The sequence below is a fragment of the Amphiprion ocellaris genome, chromosome 7 (genome assembly GCF_022539595.1).
Source record: "Amphiprion ocellaris isolate individual 3 ecotype Okinawa chromosome 7, ASM2253959v1, whole genome shotgun sequence".
Lineage (NCBI taxonomy): Eukaryota > Metazoa > Chordata > Actinopteri > Pomacentridae > Amphiprion > Amphiprion ocellaris.
In genome coordinates, this window is record NC_072772.1 from 29,935,756 (window position 1) to 29,954,031 (window position 18,276).

General features: G+C 37.0%; 4 protein-coding genes across 5 annotated transcripts; 3 read left to right on the plus strand and 1 right to left on the minus strand.

The window, feature by feature from the left end:
- The first annotated feature begins 506 nt into the window (after window positions 1–506).
- On the plus strand, window positions 507–10,389 carry LOC111563623 (TPA-induced transmembrane protein homolog). Of its 2 annotated transcripts, none has more exons than XM_055012493.1 (8): window positions 507–1,039; window positions 2,841–3,141; window positions 4,131–4,208; window positions 4,458–4,544; window positions 5,066–5,198; window positions 5,465–5,625; window positions 7,624–7,694; window positions 7,796–10,389. In XM_055012493.1, exons 2-8 carry the CDS (start codon window positions 3,028–3,030, stop codon window positions 7,998–8,000), a joined length of 849 nt encoding a protein of 282 aa, XP_054868468.1. In that variant the 5' UTR covers window positions 507–1,039; window positions 2,841–3,027; the 3' UTR covers window positions 8,001–10,389. The 2 variants fall into 2 exon arrangements, with proteins under 2 accessions (XP_054868468.1, XP_023118542.2); XM_023262774.3 differs by having other exon boundaries at window positions 509–1,039; window positions 3,061–3,141.
- Window positions 10,390–10,749: 360 nt separating this feature from the next.
- Window positions 10,750–15,141, plus strand: guca1c (guanylate cyclase activator 1C). The gene is made up of 4 exons (XM_023262783.3): window positions 10,750–12,216; window positions 12,715–12,864; window positions 13,431–13,518; window positions 13,709–15,141. Exons 1-4 carry the CDS (start codon window positions 12,022–12,024, stop codon window positions 13,843–13,845), a joined length of 570 nt encoding a protein of 189 aa, XP_023118551.1. The 5' UTR covers window positions 10,750–12,021; the 3' UTR covers window positions 13,846–15,141.
- A 151-nt stretch (window positions 15,142–15,292) lies between these two features.
- thrsp (thyroid hormone responsive) lies at window positions 15,293–16,226 on the plus strand. The gene has a single exon (XM_023262782.3). It carries the CDS (start codon window positions 15,650–15,652, stop codon window positions 16,067–16,069), a length of 420 nt encoding a protein of 139 aa, XP_023118550.1. The 5' UTR covers window positions 15,293–15,649; the 3' UTR covers window positions 16,070–16,226.
- Window positions 16,227–16,406: 180 nt separating this feature from the next.
- On the minus strand, window positions 16,407–18,208 carry ndufc2 (NADH:ubiquinone oxidoreductase subunit C2). Its single transcript, XM_023262748.3, has 3 exons — window positions 17,959–18,208; window positions 17,218–17,361; window positions 16,407–16,606 (listed from the first exon to the last, which is right to left on the minus strand). The coding sequence occupies exons 1-3, from the start codon at window positions 18,095–18,097 to the stop codon at window positions 16,557–16,559; spliced, it is 333 nt and encodes a 110-aa protein (XP_023118516.1). The 5' UTR covers window positions 18,098–18,208; the 3' UTR covers window positions 16,407–16,556.
- Between the last annotated feature and the right edge of the window lie 68 nt (window positions 18,209–18,276).

Consider the following 18,276-nt stretch of genomic DNA (forward strand, 5'->3'; position numbering starts at 1 on the left):
CAAAAAATTAAGGGTCTAAACTTGCTTGATCCCAAAATTAATGTGGCCCCTATAATAACAGTTCAGATCCGTATAAATTTGTACTTTAATCCTGAAATACAGCTTAACTTGAATGTTTTTCTTGTGTCAAAATAACTTTTGCTTTACTCACACAAGTCCTTGGTATAAACAGATTTTTAATTAATAATAAAGTTAAATATTTTGACATTTAATTCATAGTTTATTGTATAAATAGCTGGGTCATAAATTCATGTTTAATTTGGTTGATAATTATGGCTGTTTTACTATTACTTTAATGTACCTAAAATATTAAATTAATTAAAGTAATGGGTTCATAACACCGAAGCTGGAACTTTCCGTCATAAATAAATTGAAACCAGCTGCAGGTAAACATTTGACAGCAGCCATTCTGAATCATCTTCCTTTAGCTGCGCAAATATTTATTTATCATAAAACTCCTCAAGGACACCTGGGAATAAATAACCGGATCACGTGGGAAGAAGTCCACTTCCAAAGCAGCTGCAGAGCGAGAAAAAGTAAGTTTTTCATCTTTAATTCCTGCTAAATCATCGACGTTGCTTAACAATGAGGCTGCTTTAGTTCTTAATAGTGTGCAATCCATGAAACACCGGAGTTGTGTCACGTTCGTTCGTCTTTCTGGAGAAGTTTCCTCCTTCGTTTCTTCTTCTTCTCTCCGCCTTCCTCCGTCCACTCCCCCGAAACTTTAAGAAATTCACCTGCCGCCTGGAAGAAGGAAAAGTCACAGAGACGAAGCAGAGAAGGACCAAACTTTTCGGTTCCGACGATGTGAACTTTCCGAGTTTATTGTTTTATTTCAGTTTTTTGTTGCCTTTATTTTAAACCGCAGCTGAGACGTTTACGGCCCGTCGACACTGCGGGATTTCTGAACATTTAAAGTTAGAACAGCCACTTCCGCGTTTGGATTTTCTTGCTTGTTTCTGATAGCAGCATGGACACCGAGCTGCAAGTTATTAAATCATATGTGGACGACGAAGCTGCAAATTCTTCTAATGAACGGGTAAGTTAATGGAAAATTAAAATTATGTTCAATTATCTGTCTAATTCAAGGAGCCTTATTATGATCATCATCATAATTAATATTCTAATTTGCACACAAGATAAACTACCTACTGCCAGTACTGTATTTATATGTTTCCTAAGTAACATTAGAGCTGAAGTCATGTATTAAATAATGAATGACAGTGAATTAAACCGATATTTCCACAATCAGTGACTAAAAGTTGCAGCAAAAAATGCTAAAAATTCACTATTTCCAGCTTTTTGAATGTGAAAAAATCATTTTTTAACCTCTCGCTTTATGAACTTCACCAATTTCTGTTTTGTATAAAAAAATAAACTTGATTAAGAGAGAAGGTCATGAGTAAAATAATACACATTATCATTATTTTTGCCAAAACCAAAATCGTTGTGTTTGTCATAAAGTAATAGCCCTAAATAGTTCCCCACTTACCATATATGCTACATTTACTTTTTTCACAGGTAACATTAGAGCTTAAAACAATCCCTTAATTAGTGACTGACAATGAATTAAACAGATGTTTATATAATCAATTACAAAAAGTTAAAGCAAAAAAGCAAAATATTCTCCTTTTCCAGCTTTTTGAACATGAAAAAAATCCTTTTTTTTAACCTCTAGCTTTGTCAAGTGTTGTCATATTCACCAATTTCTGTTTTTCAGAAAGCATTAACTTGATTAAAAGAGAAACTGATTAATAAAGTAACATACATTGACATCAAAAACAAAGCTTTCATGGTTGTGTTTAGTATTTTATAATCATATTCCTAAATATTTGCCAACAACCTGCATCTGTGTTTTTTTCACAGGCAACATTAGAGATGAAGCCATCAGTTAATTCATGAATTAGCTCATAGACCGTTAATGAAACATATTTACATAATTGTATGTTTAACTGAGGTGTAAGAAAAAGTGTCAGAAAATCACATTTTCTAGCTCTTGCAATGGGGAGGTTTTCTTACGTATATTGATTGTAAACTTTACATGTTTGGATTTACAGTGTTTTATCACACAGTGAACATAAGGCTGTGTAAACTTGTGGAAAATGCCTTGTTGATGGTTCATGGTTCAGTATTTTATAGTAGTATTCCCAAATATTTTGCCAACCTACTGCATGTAATAGGATATCTTTATAAAATACAAAATAAATTAACTCATTGACAGACAATTATTCTGTAGCTGTTTATTCAGTTACATTTTTTGAATCAGTGCTTAAGAAAACAAGAGGCAAACATTTATTTCCATCTTTTTGAATGTTATATTTGCCTTTTCTTACTTACAGGACAATAAACTTTACATGGACTGAAGTGGTCTGAATTATCAAAGACTTAAACTCTGACTTTTTGAACATGTGTCATATTCACCCATTTCTGTGTTACACAAAAAGCGGTAACTTGATTTTTAAAAAATGCTCAAGAGATTATATTATTTTTAGTCACAGTTTGATGTTACATACATTATCATCATGCTATATTTCGTATTCAGCATTTTATAGTAACATTCCCAAATATTTACCCGTTCTACATTTATTTTGTTCCCAGGTAACATCAGAGCTGAAACCACGAGTTAATTAATGAATTGGCCTACTTAAAGTAGATATTTTGATATGTAAATAAATGTTTGAATAAAGATTCAAGAAAAAAGTGCTAGATAATTACCATGTCCAGCTTTTTTAAGGTGAAATTTTCTTTTTCTTACTCATGCCATAGCCAGCTTTACATGTTTGGGTTTGAAATTAAATTGAAGAGTTATCCTCCTTGTGAAATTGTTGCTTATTTCCCAGCTTCTGATGTTTCATGGACAAAACAAGAAGATGAAGAACAGAGAAAGTGATCAAGATGCTCATCAAAAATAGAAATAATCTCAAACCGCAGCTCTATGTCACCAACATCATCAGCATTTTGCAAAGTGAAAGAATCCACCCACCACCCTGAGATGACTTATTCTATTCCAGGAAAGGAAGGAAAAGGATGAATGCCCCCTGTGGTTTTGTGTTTTGTCAGATCAACGGAGGTAATGGGGAAGTGATGCCTGTTGCAGCAGAAGGTCAAACTAATGTGGGAAACACAAACTGTCTTCAAGAGGTAAGGCACTTGTTGTTCCTTGATATTTCCCCCTATGCTTGAAATAAAGGAAGCGTAACTTTTCTTTCCATCGATCTCTCTTCAGTGACTTATTTAAGACATAAAAACCCGTATATAGTATATACAGTAGGTAGCCTTGCAAATTAATATCATAAACGTTTATGATATTACTTTGCAAGGCTGCCTACTACATTTACTCTGTTGCTAGGTAACATTAGAGCTGAAACCTTGAGTTAATTAAGCTGACTGACAGAATTAATCAGTAGTTATTTTAAGAATTAATTAAATGTTTGCATAAAAGTGCCAAAAATCAGTATGTTTGGCTTTTCTAATGGTCAGCGTAAGTGCTTTACTGTAAAAAAAAAAAAAAAAAAAAAGAATATTGTTGATGTCAGTAATAAACCTAACAAGTTTATGCATATAGTGTTATTTATGGTGTAATTTTATCTGAGTGAGTTAGAATTAATCTTTAGTCACATCATGATCATTTTGCAAAGAAAACACCTCCATGGTGGTGTTCAGTGTTTTACAATAATATTTCCAGATTAAACGTTGAAATTAAAGTTCGAGCAAAAGTGTCAAACATCAGTAAGTCCAGCTGTTTGAATCTGATTAATTGTTGTCTTCCTTGTGTGACAGGAAATCAAGTAAAGTCCTCATTTTCTATATAGCACATTTAAAACAACAGCAGTTACGTTGAAATGCTTTCAAGTAGAAAAAAGAACATGACTGATGGTATTAACAGTTTTAAATATTGGTTTTAAGACCATATAGTGTTATTTATAGTGTGATTTCATCTGAGAAAGCAAACTTTACACATTATTAATTATAACATGTAAATTCGTTGTGATACGAAATAGAAACAGCCTTTAGTCACAGCCCTATGTAGCAAGTATCGTTGTCATTTTGCAAAAACAAGCATGAAGAAAAAACAGACGGTGTTGTTCAGTGTTTCATAATAATATTTCTAAATATTTGCCATCTCCCAGGTGACAGTAAATAATGGTGAACATGTGGCCAATAGGAATCCTGAAGCAACAGAAACGGATGCTTTGGTTCATGTGCAGGTGAGCTTTTATCAAGGTTTGTTTTTCAGGTAGCTGGTTTGGTTCTGTTTGTTCTGTTGCTGTCTCTATTGTAGAACAAGAATAGATTCTGTTGAACTCTCATCTTTGAGGCAACAGGTTGTTTTTGTCACAAACTTTCAGCGACTGTGAAAGTGAAAGAATCCACCCACTGACCCGACATGACTTAATTCTTTTTATCGTACAAGGAGGAAATTGACGTATACCTGTTTCGATTTTGTGTTTCGTCAGATCAACGGCGCTAATGGGGAAGCGATGCATGTTGACCATGCAGCAGAAGGTCAAAGGAATGTGGGAAACACAAACTCTGCTCGAGAGGTATGACACTTATTGCTCCCTGGTATTCCCCTCTTATGTTTAGAGTACAGGAAGTGTAGCTTTTCAGTCAGGGATTTTTCATGCATTCCAGTTTCTCTTCATGTTTCTTCATGTAATTATAAACACATGAAATACTCAAAACTACTCTGCCTCAGCACTTTGCATGGAGTTTTTAGTTGCCCCTAGTACTGCATCTACCTTGAATTATGTCTCACTAAAGTGGCACCAAATCTGTATTAGTGTCATACACTTTACATGGACTGAAGTGGTCTGAATTATCAAAGAGTTAAACTGTGACTTTTTGAACATGTGTCATATTCACCCATTTCTGTGTTACACAAAAAGCGGTAACTTGATTTTTAAAAAATGGTCAAGAGATTAAATTATTTTTAGTCACAGTTTGATGTTACATACATTATCATCATGCTATATAAAGTGGCACCAAATCTGTATTAGTGTCAGAGATGATTCTTCGTATACTGTGTCCACTTATTGACAAATTGTTTTAATTCTGCTTTTAGAATGGCTCCGTCTGTAGAGTAAAGAAGGAGCTGAATGAGGTCCTCTTCTGGAAAGTCAAACTGTGGATGATTATCATCTTGCTCTTTGTCCTCATCGCTGTTGTGATTGTAATTTCCTTGGCTGTGTGCTCAGGTAGGGTTGGTTTGAAAGTTGAAGGGTTGCCACATTACACTAGATTCATTAAAGTGTAAATGAATGAATGAAGCGAGAAGAATAAAATTCTTTTTAATGACTTTACAAACACGAAAGCATAAATATTACAAGGACATCTAAAGGCCAGAATCCAACGCTCATACAAGAACCTTGGTGCAGTTGGCTTGTTGACTATGTTTTTTTCTTTTATTTCAATACAGCAGTTTTTAAATTTCAAATCTCTGACCCAGTTTCTCTTTAAGCAGCGATCCATGAGGACGTGGATGACAAGTTTGACCCTTCATTGTTTAAAATTCCACACTATTTCAATGGGAGCTTCCAGTTGCCAAATCAGGTCTTCCAAGAGGAGCTTTTAAACCTTCACTCCAACACAAGCCAAACACTCGCTGCAGATCTTCAAAACAAGGTTTGATCACTTGTATTATTATAATATTTCAGGTGTACTTTATATATTTATGTTTATTATAATTGCTTGTGTTTAGAAATCAGTATATGGGTACAAATACATTGTATAAATTATAGACTGTGCTTGCAAACATTTTTAAATAGTTATTTTCTATCAATCACACTGAATGCATACATGACCCAGTGGTTAATCTGGCTTTGACATCAATGTGTTTACATGAAAATCTTACAATAATGTGTACAGAAAAGTGTAGTAAAGAATTGCATGATGGTATAAATTCCAGTTTGTCAAAAACTTTTACATTAAGATCTGCTTCACCCTAGGCTTAATATACTGGTTTTATTTGATGAAAATGCTCCTTCCTGAACTGGCAGTGACAACTATTATCATCATGCAAATGTGAATGTGAAAGTAAAAGAAATAAAACAAAAGGCCAGCCCTCTGTAGCTGCTTTTATCTCTCACTGGGGATTGAACTTCAAGCCTTTAGCAGAAAAATGGAGCTCTAAGTGATGGGGAAGGTACAGTACAAAACAGACTTGAATACACCCTTGTGCAATATTACTTAAATGTCAAATGACTCAAAATTGTATCACCTCTCAAGAACTGCTTAGTTTGTAAGTTGACAAGTAGAGTGTTTGCTCTCCTAAGCAATCAAAAAGGCATATTTTGGAATGCTCATAATGAAAATACGGGCCTCAAAGTAGAAACTAAGTGAATACACCTGTGATCAGCGACACAAAATTGAACCTGAGAAGTTTGCTCATCTTTGAAGCTATGGGTTTTGTTTATCTATATCTGAAACACGACTCCAAATGGAAAAGAACTGCCAGAAAAACTGAAAAATCAGATTGCGAGGTTTCACAAAGACAGAAGAGGATACAGGAAGATCAACTAAAAAAAATCACTCAAATTACAATTGCAGCAGTAATCAGGGGGTATAGAAGGAGTCATAGTACCACTTGTGCAATATTGCTCTAAACAACAAATGAGCAGTGGCCTCAGACTTGGCACAGGGCTTATCTGCAGAAATCAGAGTTTCTGTGATAGCTCTATCATGTAAAGGACATTGCATCATGTCGGCCTCTATGGACGGCGTCCAAGAAGAAAATGTTTGCTTGCTCTTCGGCATAAAACTTGAGGATTATACTTTGCCAAATGTCATAAGAAAGTCTGGTGAATACTGGGAGCACATTCTTTAGTCAAATGAAGCTAAGATATATTTGTTTTGCTGAGATGGGGTTCAGCATGTTTGGTGAAACTCTACCACATGGATGCACAGTCCTGACAGTGAAGCACAGAGGTGGGAGTGTGATGATATGGAGCTGCAAGAGTGCAAAAAGTGCAGAGGAAATTACATTTATGGATCATGCTAGGAATGTCTGTGGATATACTAAAGCACTGGCTGATAAGTTCACTTCCATTCCGCAAAAACTTGACAGAAGAGGAATATTCCAACATGAGAACAAGCCATTCTTCTCTTTTAGAGAAGAAAAACTGATCTCGGAAGTATGTCACCAGAATGGAATGCAATAGAACACCTTTGGGGTGTTTTAAAGAAAAACATAAAGCAAGACAACTCCCTTGATCAAAGAGCAGATAAAAACAGTAGTCTGAAGAATTATAGAACATCTGTCCAGAAATTCATGCAGCAATATTATCTCCCATGCCAAGACAGATTAAGTCTTTCATCAGAAATATAGGTGGACAAACAAAGTAATGAAAAAAAAAAATTTTACTCTCTGTAGTGAGAGGTGTACTGACTTCCTACTGTGAGGCCTATATTTTTATTATAGTAAATTATTTTTTAATTTTAATGACCTCAACTTACAAGTAATGCAGTTACTGTAAGGTGATATAATTCTGAATCTTTCTACATTTAAACGACATTTCACAGTGTGGTGCCCACTTCTTTTGTATACTGTACGTAGATTAGTATCAGCCAAAAACATTCCCCTCTCACTGTTTGCCTCTGCATGCTTTAACCTGCCCCATCCAGATGGCTGACCTCTACAGATCCTCTCCTGCTCTAGGGCGATACTTCACCAAAGCTGAAATACTTGCTTTCAGGTAAATACACGTCACATCCAGTGGTTATAAACTATATCTTGCGACCTGCTACATGAAATCAGCGGGTTTTGTTTGTTAAACTTGTTTGACTTCCTCCTCAGGAATGGTTCAGTCATCGCTGACTACAAGCTGACGTTTCTGTTGCCTGAAGAGCAGCAGGATCAGCTGAGAAACTTCACTCTGAGCAGGGAGATGGTTTACAACGTGTTTCGACAGTTTCTTTATGACCAGGAGCCTGATGAGTCAGCTGAGTCGGGGCCCATGTACATCGATCCTGTTTCCCTAAAAATGTTCTCAGCACAGTGATGATGAGATTCAGAAAACCACCATGTCCTGGTTTGTTTGTTATTGATGTGAGACGTTGACCAAGTCCTAAACCTCCAGTGAGTTGAATGATGCTGCATATGACTTGCGTGCAGTTTTCTCATGAGTATGAATGTGGTGCGTCTTTTACCACAGGAAGCTAAAGTTGCGCAAACACGATGTACATCTGTCATGTGGATGACCGCATTGTGTGTTATGTGTGCAGGACTTATCAGGTTAAAAGGGCACCTGTCTCCCGTCGAACTAAGTGGCTTAATCCACAAGAGAACGACAACAAAATTTAGAGCTTCTACGGGTTTTAAAAAACTGCTTTTTATTTTTCCATTTGAGATTTTATTGTGTATATTTGTGCAAGAGTATTGATTTAAATGTCACTGCTGTTATTTTTTATATTCCTTCCCTCGCTTATCACTGTGATTTCATGTATGACCGTTTGTACAGGAGGAAAAAAAAGCTGCTGTGAAGTGTTTTCTTAATTTTCTTAATGCAAATGTTTCAATTTGCATATCTGTGCCACTATTTTGCGTCATCCCGCTTGATTTGTAAACCGGAACTGGAACGCAGCTGACACATTTGCCTAGACAGCAACAAACACTACAGGATAATCAGCTTTAGTGCAGGAAGGTCAGTCTCACGCATTCATCTTTAAATGCAGGCCCATATAAACTATGGTGTCTATACACAAATAATTCCTGCTTTGTGTATTTTATCACCAGCTGCAACACATTTTACATTTCTGTATGGTTTTATTTGCAATATATATACTGTAGTGATTGTCCTCATTGACCTCCTGTGTTCACACGGTTGAACAGTAGAGGGAGTCCATGTCACACATGCAACTAACAGTTCCTTTGTTTTTTTTCTCTGTGCCTTGCTTGCTTTTTGTGGCTCTTTTTGCAGAGAACAATCCAGAGTTTGCATAGATTTTTTTTCCCGCTTAAGTACAACAGGCAGCAAGTTGTTGCAGTTAATTAGAATGGTGGCGCATCATTCACACATTTTTATCAAATAGAACTCAGTCCTTACGTCAGATTTCATTCTGTTTTCTGGCAGTCTTCATGTCAACATGTCGGCCATCTAATGAGATTACAGCTGTGATTAATGTGGATGCCAAATTGTCTGGACATGAACAGTCATTCTTCCACAGCCTGGTCATTAGTCCTTTCTTCACCTGGTGGCAGTCTACAAGATTTATTTCTCAAATAGAGGACATTATCTGTCTGAGCATAAAAGTTATTACAGTCGTTCTTTGACAGGTTAACTAGTTTATTATCCTTTTTACAACTGACATCAAGATCACAATTCATGTGGTGTAAACACATGAGGTTGGTGTGGAAATTCTACTTACATTGCAGTACTTATCTTTCAGATAACAGCACACATAAAAACATTGCCTGCCTGGTTTTAGTATTTTTTATTTCACTGAAAGACAAGATTAATTGAGGACTTCATGTTGTTGTAATATTGACTATTCTGTTATTTATTTGTATTGTGGTTGTGGTCGCTTCTTTCTGCTTGCTACTGTAACAGCTAAATTTTCCTCTCGAGGATCAACAAAGTATTTCTATTCTATTCTGAAAATACACAATTTGATGAAAAAGGAATATCATGTGAGATGAATTTTGTCATAATAGTGTACATGGAGAGAAATACTGAGCTATTTTTTCTCCTGGGTTACATTTTATTTCTGTAAAGGGGAAATGAGTTTTCATGTGCAGTCAAATGTCCTCGCTGCATGATTGTCACATGCTGGTCAAAAGGTCAAGTTTGACAGGCAGGGCATAAGTGGGATCCGGGGATTTCGACAGTTTATAATACTGTACATAAAACCAAATCACGCCATCTGCTCTTTGAAACCTTCAAATATTGCAAATGTTGAACTAAATGAGGCACATTTCTGTTCAGACTCGGTTTATTGATTCAGACTAGACAACTTCAATTCACCTAAGCTGCTCTTTGCTGTTAAAGTAAACAGTTTTCTTAATCTGTTGGCAGCGCTGACAGATTATGTGTGGAACTGTGCAGCAACATGGATTCTGGTTGTGAAAACCTAATAGTTGCTAGCTGCCTGTGTTGTCTGTAGTCGGCTGTGGTCCATCTTTCTCGATCCTATTTTGAGAACAGTTAATCGTCTAAAGCCAGATTAAGTACATAATAAGCTCTCTGAGCTTTGATAGCCTTGTTGTTTTAAATAGCAGCCACTACTGTCAAGCCTCTGCCGAACTCTGCGTGATCCTCTGAGATAGGTCACACTCAGGTCTGTCATGGGTCAACAGTGCTGGTTAAACGTGTATCGATCCATAATGAGATGTGTGTGCAGGGGGTTTCCTGCACTGGTGTTCAAAGATTAAAAACTGTGTGAAAAACCCAATTAAGTGGCAACATTTCTGACAGATTCCACATGTAGGTGATGATGTAATACTGCATTAGCAGCTACTTTTAGCTTTATAAGCATGATTGAAGAGCTGCAGTAATTCCTTGTTTGTGTCAGGATAATTAATAAAACCAATAAACACCATAGTGTTTAAATTGGGGTCATTAGACTGGCGATTTTATAATTTATCTATTTATATTATATGTTAGATTTAGCTATTGCTGTGTCACAACTGTTTTCATCATCCTTGTCATTGTGAGAATAACAAGCATGTTTAGGAATTAAGTGCAGTGAGCCTTCAAAATGACATTTTTGCTCCTTTACATTCGACTTTTGATTGATTGATTGATTGATTGATTGATTGATTGATTGATTGATTGATTGATTGATTGATTGATTGAGATACTTATTTTGAATATGTAAAATCAAGTGCCAAGTAAACAAGGAATTAATATTACATAAACATAAACATAAATACACATGCATACACATATACATACATATCCATACACATGCATACAAAACAAAATCGTAAAGCAAAAGTAATATTCCACAATTACAATTCTGGACTAGGTCTACATATTCGAAAAGGAGTGGGAAGAAGTAAATAAACACTTATTTAATCCCATTCCTTTTCCATAAATTACTGATTGATAATTTCCAGTTTCCTAAATATTTGTATAATATTCAATTTATATATGTATATATACCTGCATGTACACTCATACTAAAGAAAACAGAACACATTAGTTAAATGTACCTTTGAAAATTCTTTAAAGCTAAAGACCCTGCACATATCAGGTATTAATGCTTATAACTTGCTGCATAAAATTAAAAACCTACATTATTAAGTCTTGGGAAGAAAAGGGCATGTATGTACATTTCCCCCCTGCTTATTCATTGTACACATACAATCTAGCACTATATTTTGTATATAATAATAATAACACCTTTATGCAATAAATCATAAGAGGTTTAATGTGTGAAAGCATAGAAACACCCTGGTTATGTTTTAAAAAGAGGTTAAGTCAGTTCTGAGAGGAATGTCCTAAGATCATTTCCAGAGGAATCCCAGGGGTTTGTGATCACCTTTACGTGGGAACAGCTATGTGGGCCAAATTAGATGTTTTATCTGTAGATATAATGAAATATGATTTTAAAGTACCTCACCAAAAAATTGAATGAATCACACTAAAAATGCAAAACAAAATGGCAGATAAATAGAATTTAAATATTCTACTTTCATTTTAAAAAAAGCGCAACCTTGTCTCTTAATTCCATGGCAGCTGTGGAACCATCATGTCCTTGGTTAAAGCGGGCATTTATCTAAAGGCCAAGAGGTCAAACCTGCGTGAACTTCCTTTGTTTCCGCATGAATCCCATCACCCTGGCATCCAACCTCTCCTCAGTCATTGAACATGCAATGCCCTGAGGTTCTAGGAAGACTTCTGCACTTATCCAATTAAGGGGTTATCTCTCCTTTTGGCAGTCCTAAGAATTAAAGATTAAGGCGGTCGTTGCATGAAGCTACAGAGCCGCAGCTCATATCCAGTCCTCTCTGGCCTCCGTTAAAACACCAGCTCTCGACAGGATTCTGGACAAAAATCACACAGCCTTTCTGGAGGAATAATGGGTGCCCACGGCTCCAACCTGGATGATATCCTGGAGGAGGACATGCACCACTGGTACACTAAGTTCATGAGGGAATCTCCTTCAGGGCTCATCACGCTCTTTGAGCTCAAGACTATGCTGGAAATGAATGGGATGACTGAGGAGGCCAGCAGCTATGTGGACCAGGTCTTCTTCACCTTCGACATGGATGGGGTAAGAAAACACCTGCAAGATATTCATCCTATTCTGCTCAGGAAAATATGGATTGTGTGCTATTATATTTTTTTTAAAACGACAATTTTCCAGACAGTTGCACGGTCTCTGACCTTGTTTAATAAATCTGATCTGTCCCTGGTGTCACAGCCAGCAACTAACTTTGCAGTTAAAGATTCAAGGATTATTATTATTGCAAATGGTGTGACATTTCTTAAGGGAATGATTTGAGATTATGGTAGACTCTGACATTTAAAGCGGGATCAACCGAGGTTAAAACTCTACTCTAAGTTGTTTACTCCTTCATACCACATAGGACAAACAGCCTTACATTAGAAGCACACGATTTAGTGTTAATATCTGCTATACCTTCCTTAGAACTGCATTCCCCCTGCAGCTTTTGCATACAATAATAAACTGCTAAATGATTTAATTCTGAATAACAAACAAAATCAATTTGGAAAGATTTACAGTCCTTTCTGTGTGTCTTTCCTACAGGATGGCTATATAGACTTTGTCGAATACATCGCAGCCATAAGTTTACTGCTGAAAGGAGAAATAAACCAGAAATTAAAATGGTACTTCAAACTCTTTGATCAAGATGGAAACGGGAAAATTGACAAGGAGGAATTGGAGACTATATTTAAGGTACAGTATATTTTTCATTTGAATGCTTCAGACTTAGACTTTAACATTTGAGGAACTGAGCAGTTAGCAAGTTCCATGAATTGTGAAGCTTAGCTCTGAAGAAAAAGCGTTTATAAGGTCATGAACTAGACATAACACTCAATCAAGGGGCTTCTCTGGGCCCTAGTCTAATTACGGCCTTCGCTATAACCCATTTCACTGACTAAATAAGTCAGAAGTCATGAAAAGGTGGCATATAACCAGTCATGTCCTGGTTATATGACACCATTTCCCTTGTTATTAACTGTGTTATAACACTTTTCACCAGTAAGATTCAATCATGACCTACTTTCGGTGAAACGCTTCCATTTTGCCGTACAGTTCTGGCTAACAAAAGGAGTAGTTCAAATACTATAGAGCTGTTTTTTTTTTTTTTTTTTTTTAAAGATTGTTTGCTCGTTATGTTACTCATCAGTTACAGAGTTCTTTCATGCAGCCTGTGAATGAAGAAGAAGCACAGCGCTGCACTAAACTGATAATCCGCTGCAGGTTTCTCCTCAGCTAACCCCTTTAAACTCTTCTTTCAGGCTATTCAGGATATCACCAGAAGTTATGAAATCCCTCCAGAGGAGATTGTGACCCTTATATATGAGAAAATCGATGTCAACGGAGAAGGTAGTGAATAAATTCGAATGTAATGATATAAGCCCTGTACATAACAGCAGCTTTCTTAGTTGGTAATGATGCTACTATGACCTATGATGTCCAAGGGCTTTGGGTGTATAGAGTGAAATGAATAAGAATGATCCACGTATTATTTAAAATGTGTAAAATGCCCTTTTCGCCTTTTCTACTATCTGCTCAGGTGAGCTTACGCTGGAGGAGTTCATCACTGGAGCCAGAGAGCATCCTGACATCATGGAAATGCTCACTAAGATGATGGATCTCACCCATGTCCTGGAAATCATTGTCTTGGGTCAACGGAAAAAAGATGTGAACTGAGTGGCAGATCAATGAGCTGGAAGTTGGGGAGTTGAGATCGCATTGAGTGTTGCGTAATTGACTACGTGCACTTGATGAAGAGCCAAGTCCCATCTCAGACTGCAAAGAATTAACTGACTGACTGAGCAGGGCCTGAACTCTGCATGTCTGCCAGAGGGAAAACAGAGAATTTACCCGCTTCTATTTCCTCTGCTTGTGCTGTCACACTTTTCGCCCGGATTCGCTCAGTTTTGTTAAGGTTTAAAACGCTTTAACAGGAGATGTGTTGGTGCAGAGACGCCAGTCTGCTTCCTGGGTCCCATCACGGTTCAAGCAGATGGTGCGAAGAAAGATGGAAAGATCACCTGAAGAGTTTTCTGAGCAGGAAATCTCTACATTTGCAGAACTGTCAGGCACAAAGAGAGAAGCAGAGATGGTTTCTTTGGTCCAAAATGTCTCAACAGCGTTGGGATTCTTTTTTTTTTTTGTAAATCTATAGTTGATTTTCATTTAGAATTGCATATTTTGAATTCACAATTTAACTCTTACTAGTCCAGTTGAGGACTGCCAAAATGAAATGTGAATTTCTCACAAAATATTTTTTAAAATGCTCCATGTTGACTTAGTATGTCAGCCTATGACACTCACTGGGATTGTATATTCTTTGTTTTGTGATGTTAATCTTGTAAGATCTGCATGAAAGCTACTACAAGTTAAAAACAGAATGGTAAGCAAACACTATGCCAGTGTGAGGATACATTTCTCTAAAAAATAACCCTCACACTGGCACAGGATTCTTAAATTCTTCACCCGATTAAGATGTAGAATTAACAGCAGGTTCTGCATTGTACATAATAGACTTTTCTTTTTTTTTTTTAAATGGATGGCATCTGTTTTTCTGTGACTGCACAAAATTTGCTACATACTCTTGTTGCAAATTGTGCAGGCAATGTTAGAAAACTGTGGATGAAGAAAGTTAGAATACATAATGATCAAGCATAGCATCATTACTGGAAGGTCAATGGATAACTGAAGATCACATAATTTAAACACCCGATGACTAAAAGAGCTCAAATATGCAATTTTGGAAGCACAAGAATTCTTGATACATTTTATTACTTTACCAAATTATGGTCTAAAGAGAGTGTGCCAAGAGACAGACTGTCTGCAAAGCTTTCATTTGCATTTGTGTACAAAAAAACAGTTGTTATAAAATAACCCGATAATTAGCTGTCATGTAGTTTGATCCAAAAATAAATGTTTGCACTGAGGCCAGTTTGGTTTTATGTAATCCAGTGTTGGCCTCCCTTTAAACCAGCATCATGATCAGCCTAATTTGTTTTTTTGAGACTACTTATACAAGTTCTGTTTGTATGTCTTTGTGTACAAGCAGACAACAGTAGATCCGAGAGTTCAGTAACTTCCAAATCACAAGGTTAGGATAAGATTCTTTACTTTGGATCACAGTTTAACATTACTTATTTTTGGACATATAAAAATCAATATCAAATCCTGCAATTCTCTTATGTCAAGGTCATTCAAATGTATGGTCTGCATGGTTAATGTTTCAACAGGGGTTTACTCTGGGGCACAGTAGTCAGACATTGTGGGTTGTGGGTGTGTAAATCAAATAAAGATAAGGTTTGACTGCGAATAGCACCCAAAGTGTTCCTAAATGTATCGGACGATGCTACTACGCAACTTTACTGATCATCCCACCTGGGCTCACCATATAAACTCTGGCATTTGCTCTCACTTCTTTGCACTGCACACTGCCTCCAACTGTTTGCCACAACAGCACAGGAACAGCTGACCACCATCCACCATGCAGCCTGCCGAAGCCAGATACAACAAAAACAGCCTCCTCTTGGCTCTGAGACGATACAGCTTAGCCGTCAGTGACATGGAGCAGACGATTCTCCTGCCAAGTCTGCTGCGAGATCTGCCCTCTGACGAGCTATGGGATTGTGATGCCGCAGAGGAGACCTGCCGAGACCTGTACGACAACTACCTAATGCTCAAGGCCATACGAAACGCAGCGGAGAGCGGCTTGATCCCCCTGGACGACCACAAGGCCAAGAAGAACTCAGCACTCAGCAAGACCCTGGAGCCGCTGTTGGACGCAGATCCCGAAGCTCTCTTTCGCTTCCACCTGAAAGGACTGTTTTCTGTATTGGGTGACCTCACCAAGAAGAGTCAGAGCCTCACAGAGAAATACATGGACATAATTGGAGTGGCAAACTAAAGGCAAAACATAAAATATGTGAACATTAAACTATCTGCTGTTTTTATAAGTGTGGCGTAAGTCGCCAGAACATCTCAAATGTCTGAACTGTTTACATTCAGTGAGGTCATGCTTCTAACTTCATGAATATGCAATAAATGTGCATTGCCAAAACTGATCACCTGTCTTTATTTTATGTTAAGTATAATAGCCCCTCTTATAATCACAATATTGCATTTTTTTTTTTGGATTATGAAGAACAAGAGCAGTTTCCTCACCTTGGTTTATGTATAAAACTCAACTTCACAGCATATAAAGCTTACCATTTTCTCAAATAAGGAAAACTTCAGTCAGAAAATTGAATTTAGGTATTTTTTTTATTTACATAGCTATATCTCACACAATATATGACAGGAAGATTGCAAAAAAAGGCTGCACAAGACCGGTGATGGTCTGCAAATGTTCTTTCTCCCTCCCTCTTTCATGTGAGCAGCCACTGACACTTAACTTAGCGCACAGCATGGAAAGGCTCGACAATCTCTGCGAAGGTCTTTTTTTCTGATGAGATAAAAGAAACAGGAGAGAAACAATTTGATTAAATACATATGGTACGCTGGCCAGCATGTTTTAAATTTGGATCACATTCAATGTTCTACTCAAACTGAACAGAAATGGCACAACAAATTGCACAGCATGGGGATTTTAAACTCTCATAAGAGTCTGACCTGTGATCAGCACATAATTGTTGTTAGTGTTGGTAAAATATGGAGAGAAAACATAACTCTGTGCACTACAATACCAGCACATGCATATAGAATGAAAACATCATGAAATCTATCCAGAGAGACTAGTCATGACTGACAAATGTTCAGTTTGAATGAATACTTTTTTAAATTTTTTGATATACAGACATTAAATCAAACACTGCGCTTTCCAGACCAAATGTTACCCAATGCATAACAAAATCCATCTATTTATTTTGACAGAGATTTTCTATCAGTAAACTATCAGTGATATTATTTCCTTTATTGCAAATATGTAGCCTCCCCATCCTTTTTGAAACATATAACAGACAATTACAAATGTGCATCAACATCACACCCAAAGGAAGCTGTACAGTTTGGTTCTTGTGCTTTATGTTAGAGCATTAACACTGAAAACTGTCTTACCCTTTTCTGCAAATTCCTCTGGGTGATGTCTGATGTACTCATTCATATCTCGATCAAGTTTGGCAAAAGTGTAATTTTCATATTTTGTAATGTGGTAGCCGATGAACCAACCAATCGTTGCCAGGAGGACTTGCCGATGAACACCTGAAAAGGAAAATATTAAGTGTCATACAACTGTTTAAGGCACAAAAACATGACAACACTTTCAAAATAAAGAGGAAGAAGTTTTTAAGTTTATAGGCCTTTTTAGATGAATTTTGAAACTGAGTCGAATTTAAAACTAAAATAGAGACATAAACAGAGCATCAGTAGACTGTAAACAAATTAGGTATATAGTTAAGCTTTAAATGAGGACTACAATGACTATTGAGTACTGTAACACAGACCACAGAGAGATTGCTGGTCAATGTTTACCTAACATTAAAGCGTTTCCTGTTTTTTATTGCACTGTATATGAGGCAGTAAGTTACTTAACATTTGAGGACTTTTAATAATTACCCTATTTAATTAGAGGCGTTTTCTAAGATTACTGGAACTGGCTAAAAACACACACTGAGCATGCTAAGAAGCAGTCATAACATAAGCTATTCCTCTGCTATAAAACAACAAGTGGACTCTTTCTTAAATGCACCGTGTCCACAGTGGGGCTTTCTTTGCTGATTTTTGATTAACTGTGAAATATGTTGAAAAAATAAAAGCGTAGCTCCGCAGACAAGCCTGATAAGCAGCTAGCATGCTAACCTGATTTTAGCGGCGGCCTGTGGTTCATAGCATTGTGCAGCATCGCGGAGAACCAGCCGACTCCAGCCAGCCACACCGAATTCCTGTTGGCGATTCTGGGAGGAGGGAGAGACTTTCCCTCGTCTGGAAAGAGCCCCATGGCGACAAAATTACCCTTCGATTCAGAATTATTAGTGACCTCCCGGTTGCCTGTTCCTGCTTGTCGGGTATCACCTCTCGTAGGAAGTCAAGGGCATGCCGTGCAACCGAATGAAACGTCCGGGCAAAACAAACAGGAAGAGCTTCGGTTCCGCCTATTCTGTTTCCTAGCAACCAACG

What these genes read in the sequence shown, in the direction of transcription:
- guca1c (XM_023262783.3), top strand. Translation starts at nt 12,022, where the DNA reads ATGGGTGCCCACGGCTCCAACCTGGATGATATCCTGGAGGAGGACATG. An exon ending in TCACCTTCGACATGGATGGG is followed by an intron (nt 12,217 to 12,714) that starts GTAAGAAAACAC and finishes TCTTTCCTACAG; the next exon opens with GATGGCTATATAGACTTTGT. An exon ending in AATTGGAGACTATATTTAAG is followed by an intron (nt 12,865 to 13,430) that starts GTACAGTATATT and finishes CTCTTCTTTCAG; the next exon opens with GCTATTCAGGATATCACCAG.
- thrsp (XM_023262782.3), top strand. Translation starts at nt 15,650, where the DNA reads ATGCAGCCTGCCGAAGCCAGATACAACAAAAACAGCCTCCTCTTGGCT.
- LOC111563623 (XM_023262774.3), top strand. Translation starts at nt 971, where the DNA reads ATGGACACCGAGCTGCAAGTTATTAAATCATATGTGGACGACGAAGCT. An exon ending in ACACAAACTGTCTTCAAGAG is followed by an intron (nt 3,142 to 4,130) that starts GTAAGGCACTTG and finishes GCCATCTCCCAG; the next exon opens with GTGACAGTAAATAATGGTGA. An exon ending in CTGCAGATCTTCAAAACAAG is followed by an intron (nt 5,626 to 7,623) that starts GTTTGATCACTT and finishes TGCCCCATCCAG; the next exon opens with ATGGCTGACCTCTACAGATC.
- ndufc2 (XM_023262748.3), bottom strand. Translation starts at nt 18,097, where the DNA reads ATGGGGCTCTTTCCAGACGAGGGAAAGTCTCTCCCTCCTCCCAGAATC. An exon ending in CAGGCCGCCGCTAAAATCAG is followed by an intron (nt 17,362 to 17,958) that starts GTTAGCATGCTA and finishes TTTCCTTTTCAG; the next exon opens with GTGTTCATCGGCAAGTCCTC. An exon ending in AGAGGAATTTGCAGAAAAGG is followed by an intron (nt 16,607 to 17,217) that starts GTAAGACAGTTT and finishes TTATCTCATCAG; the next exon opens with AAAAAAAGACCTTCGCAGAG.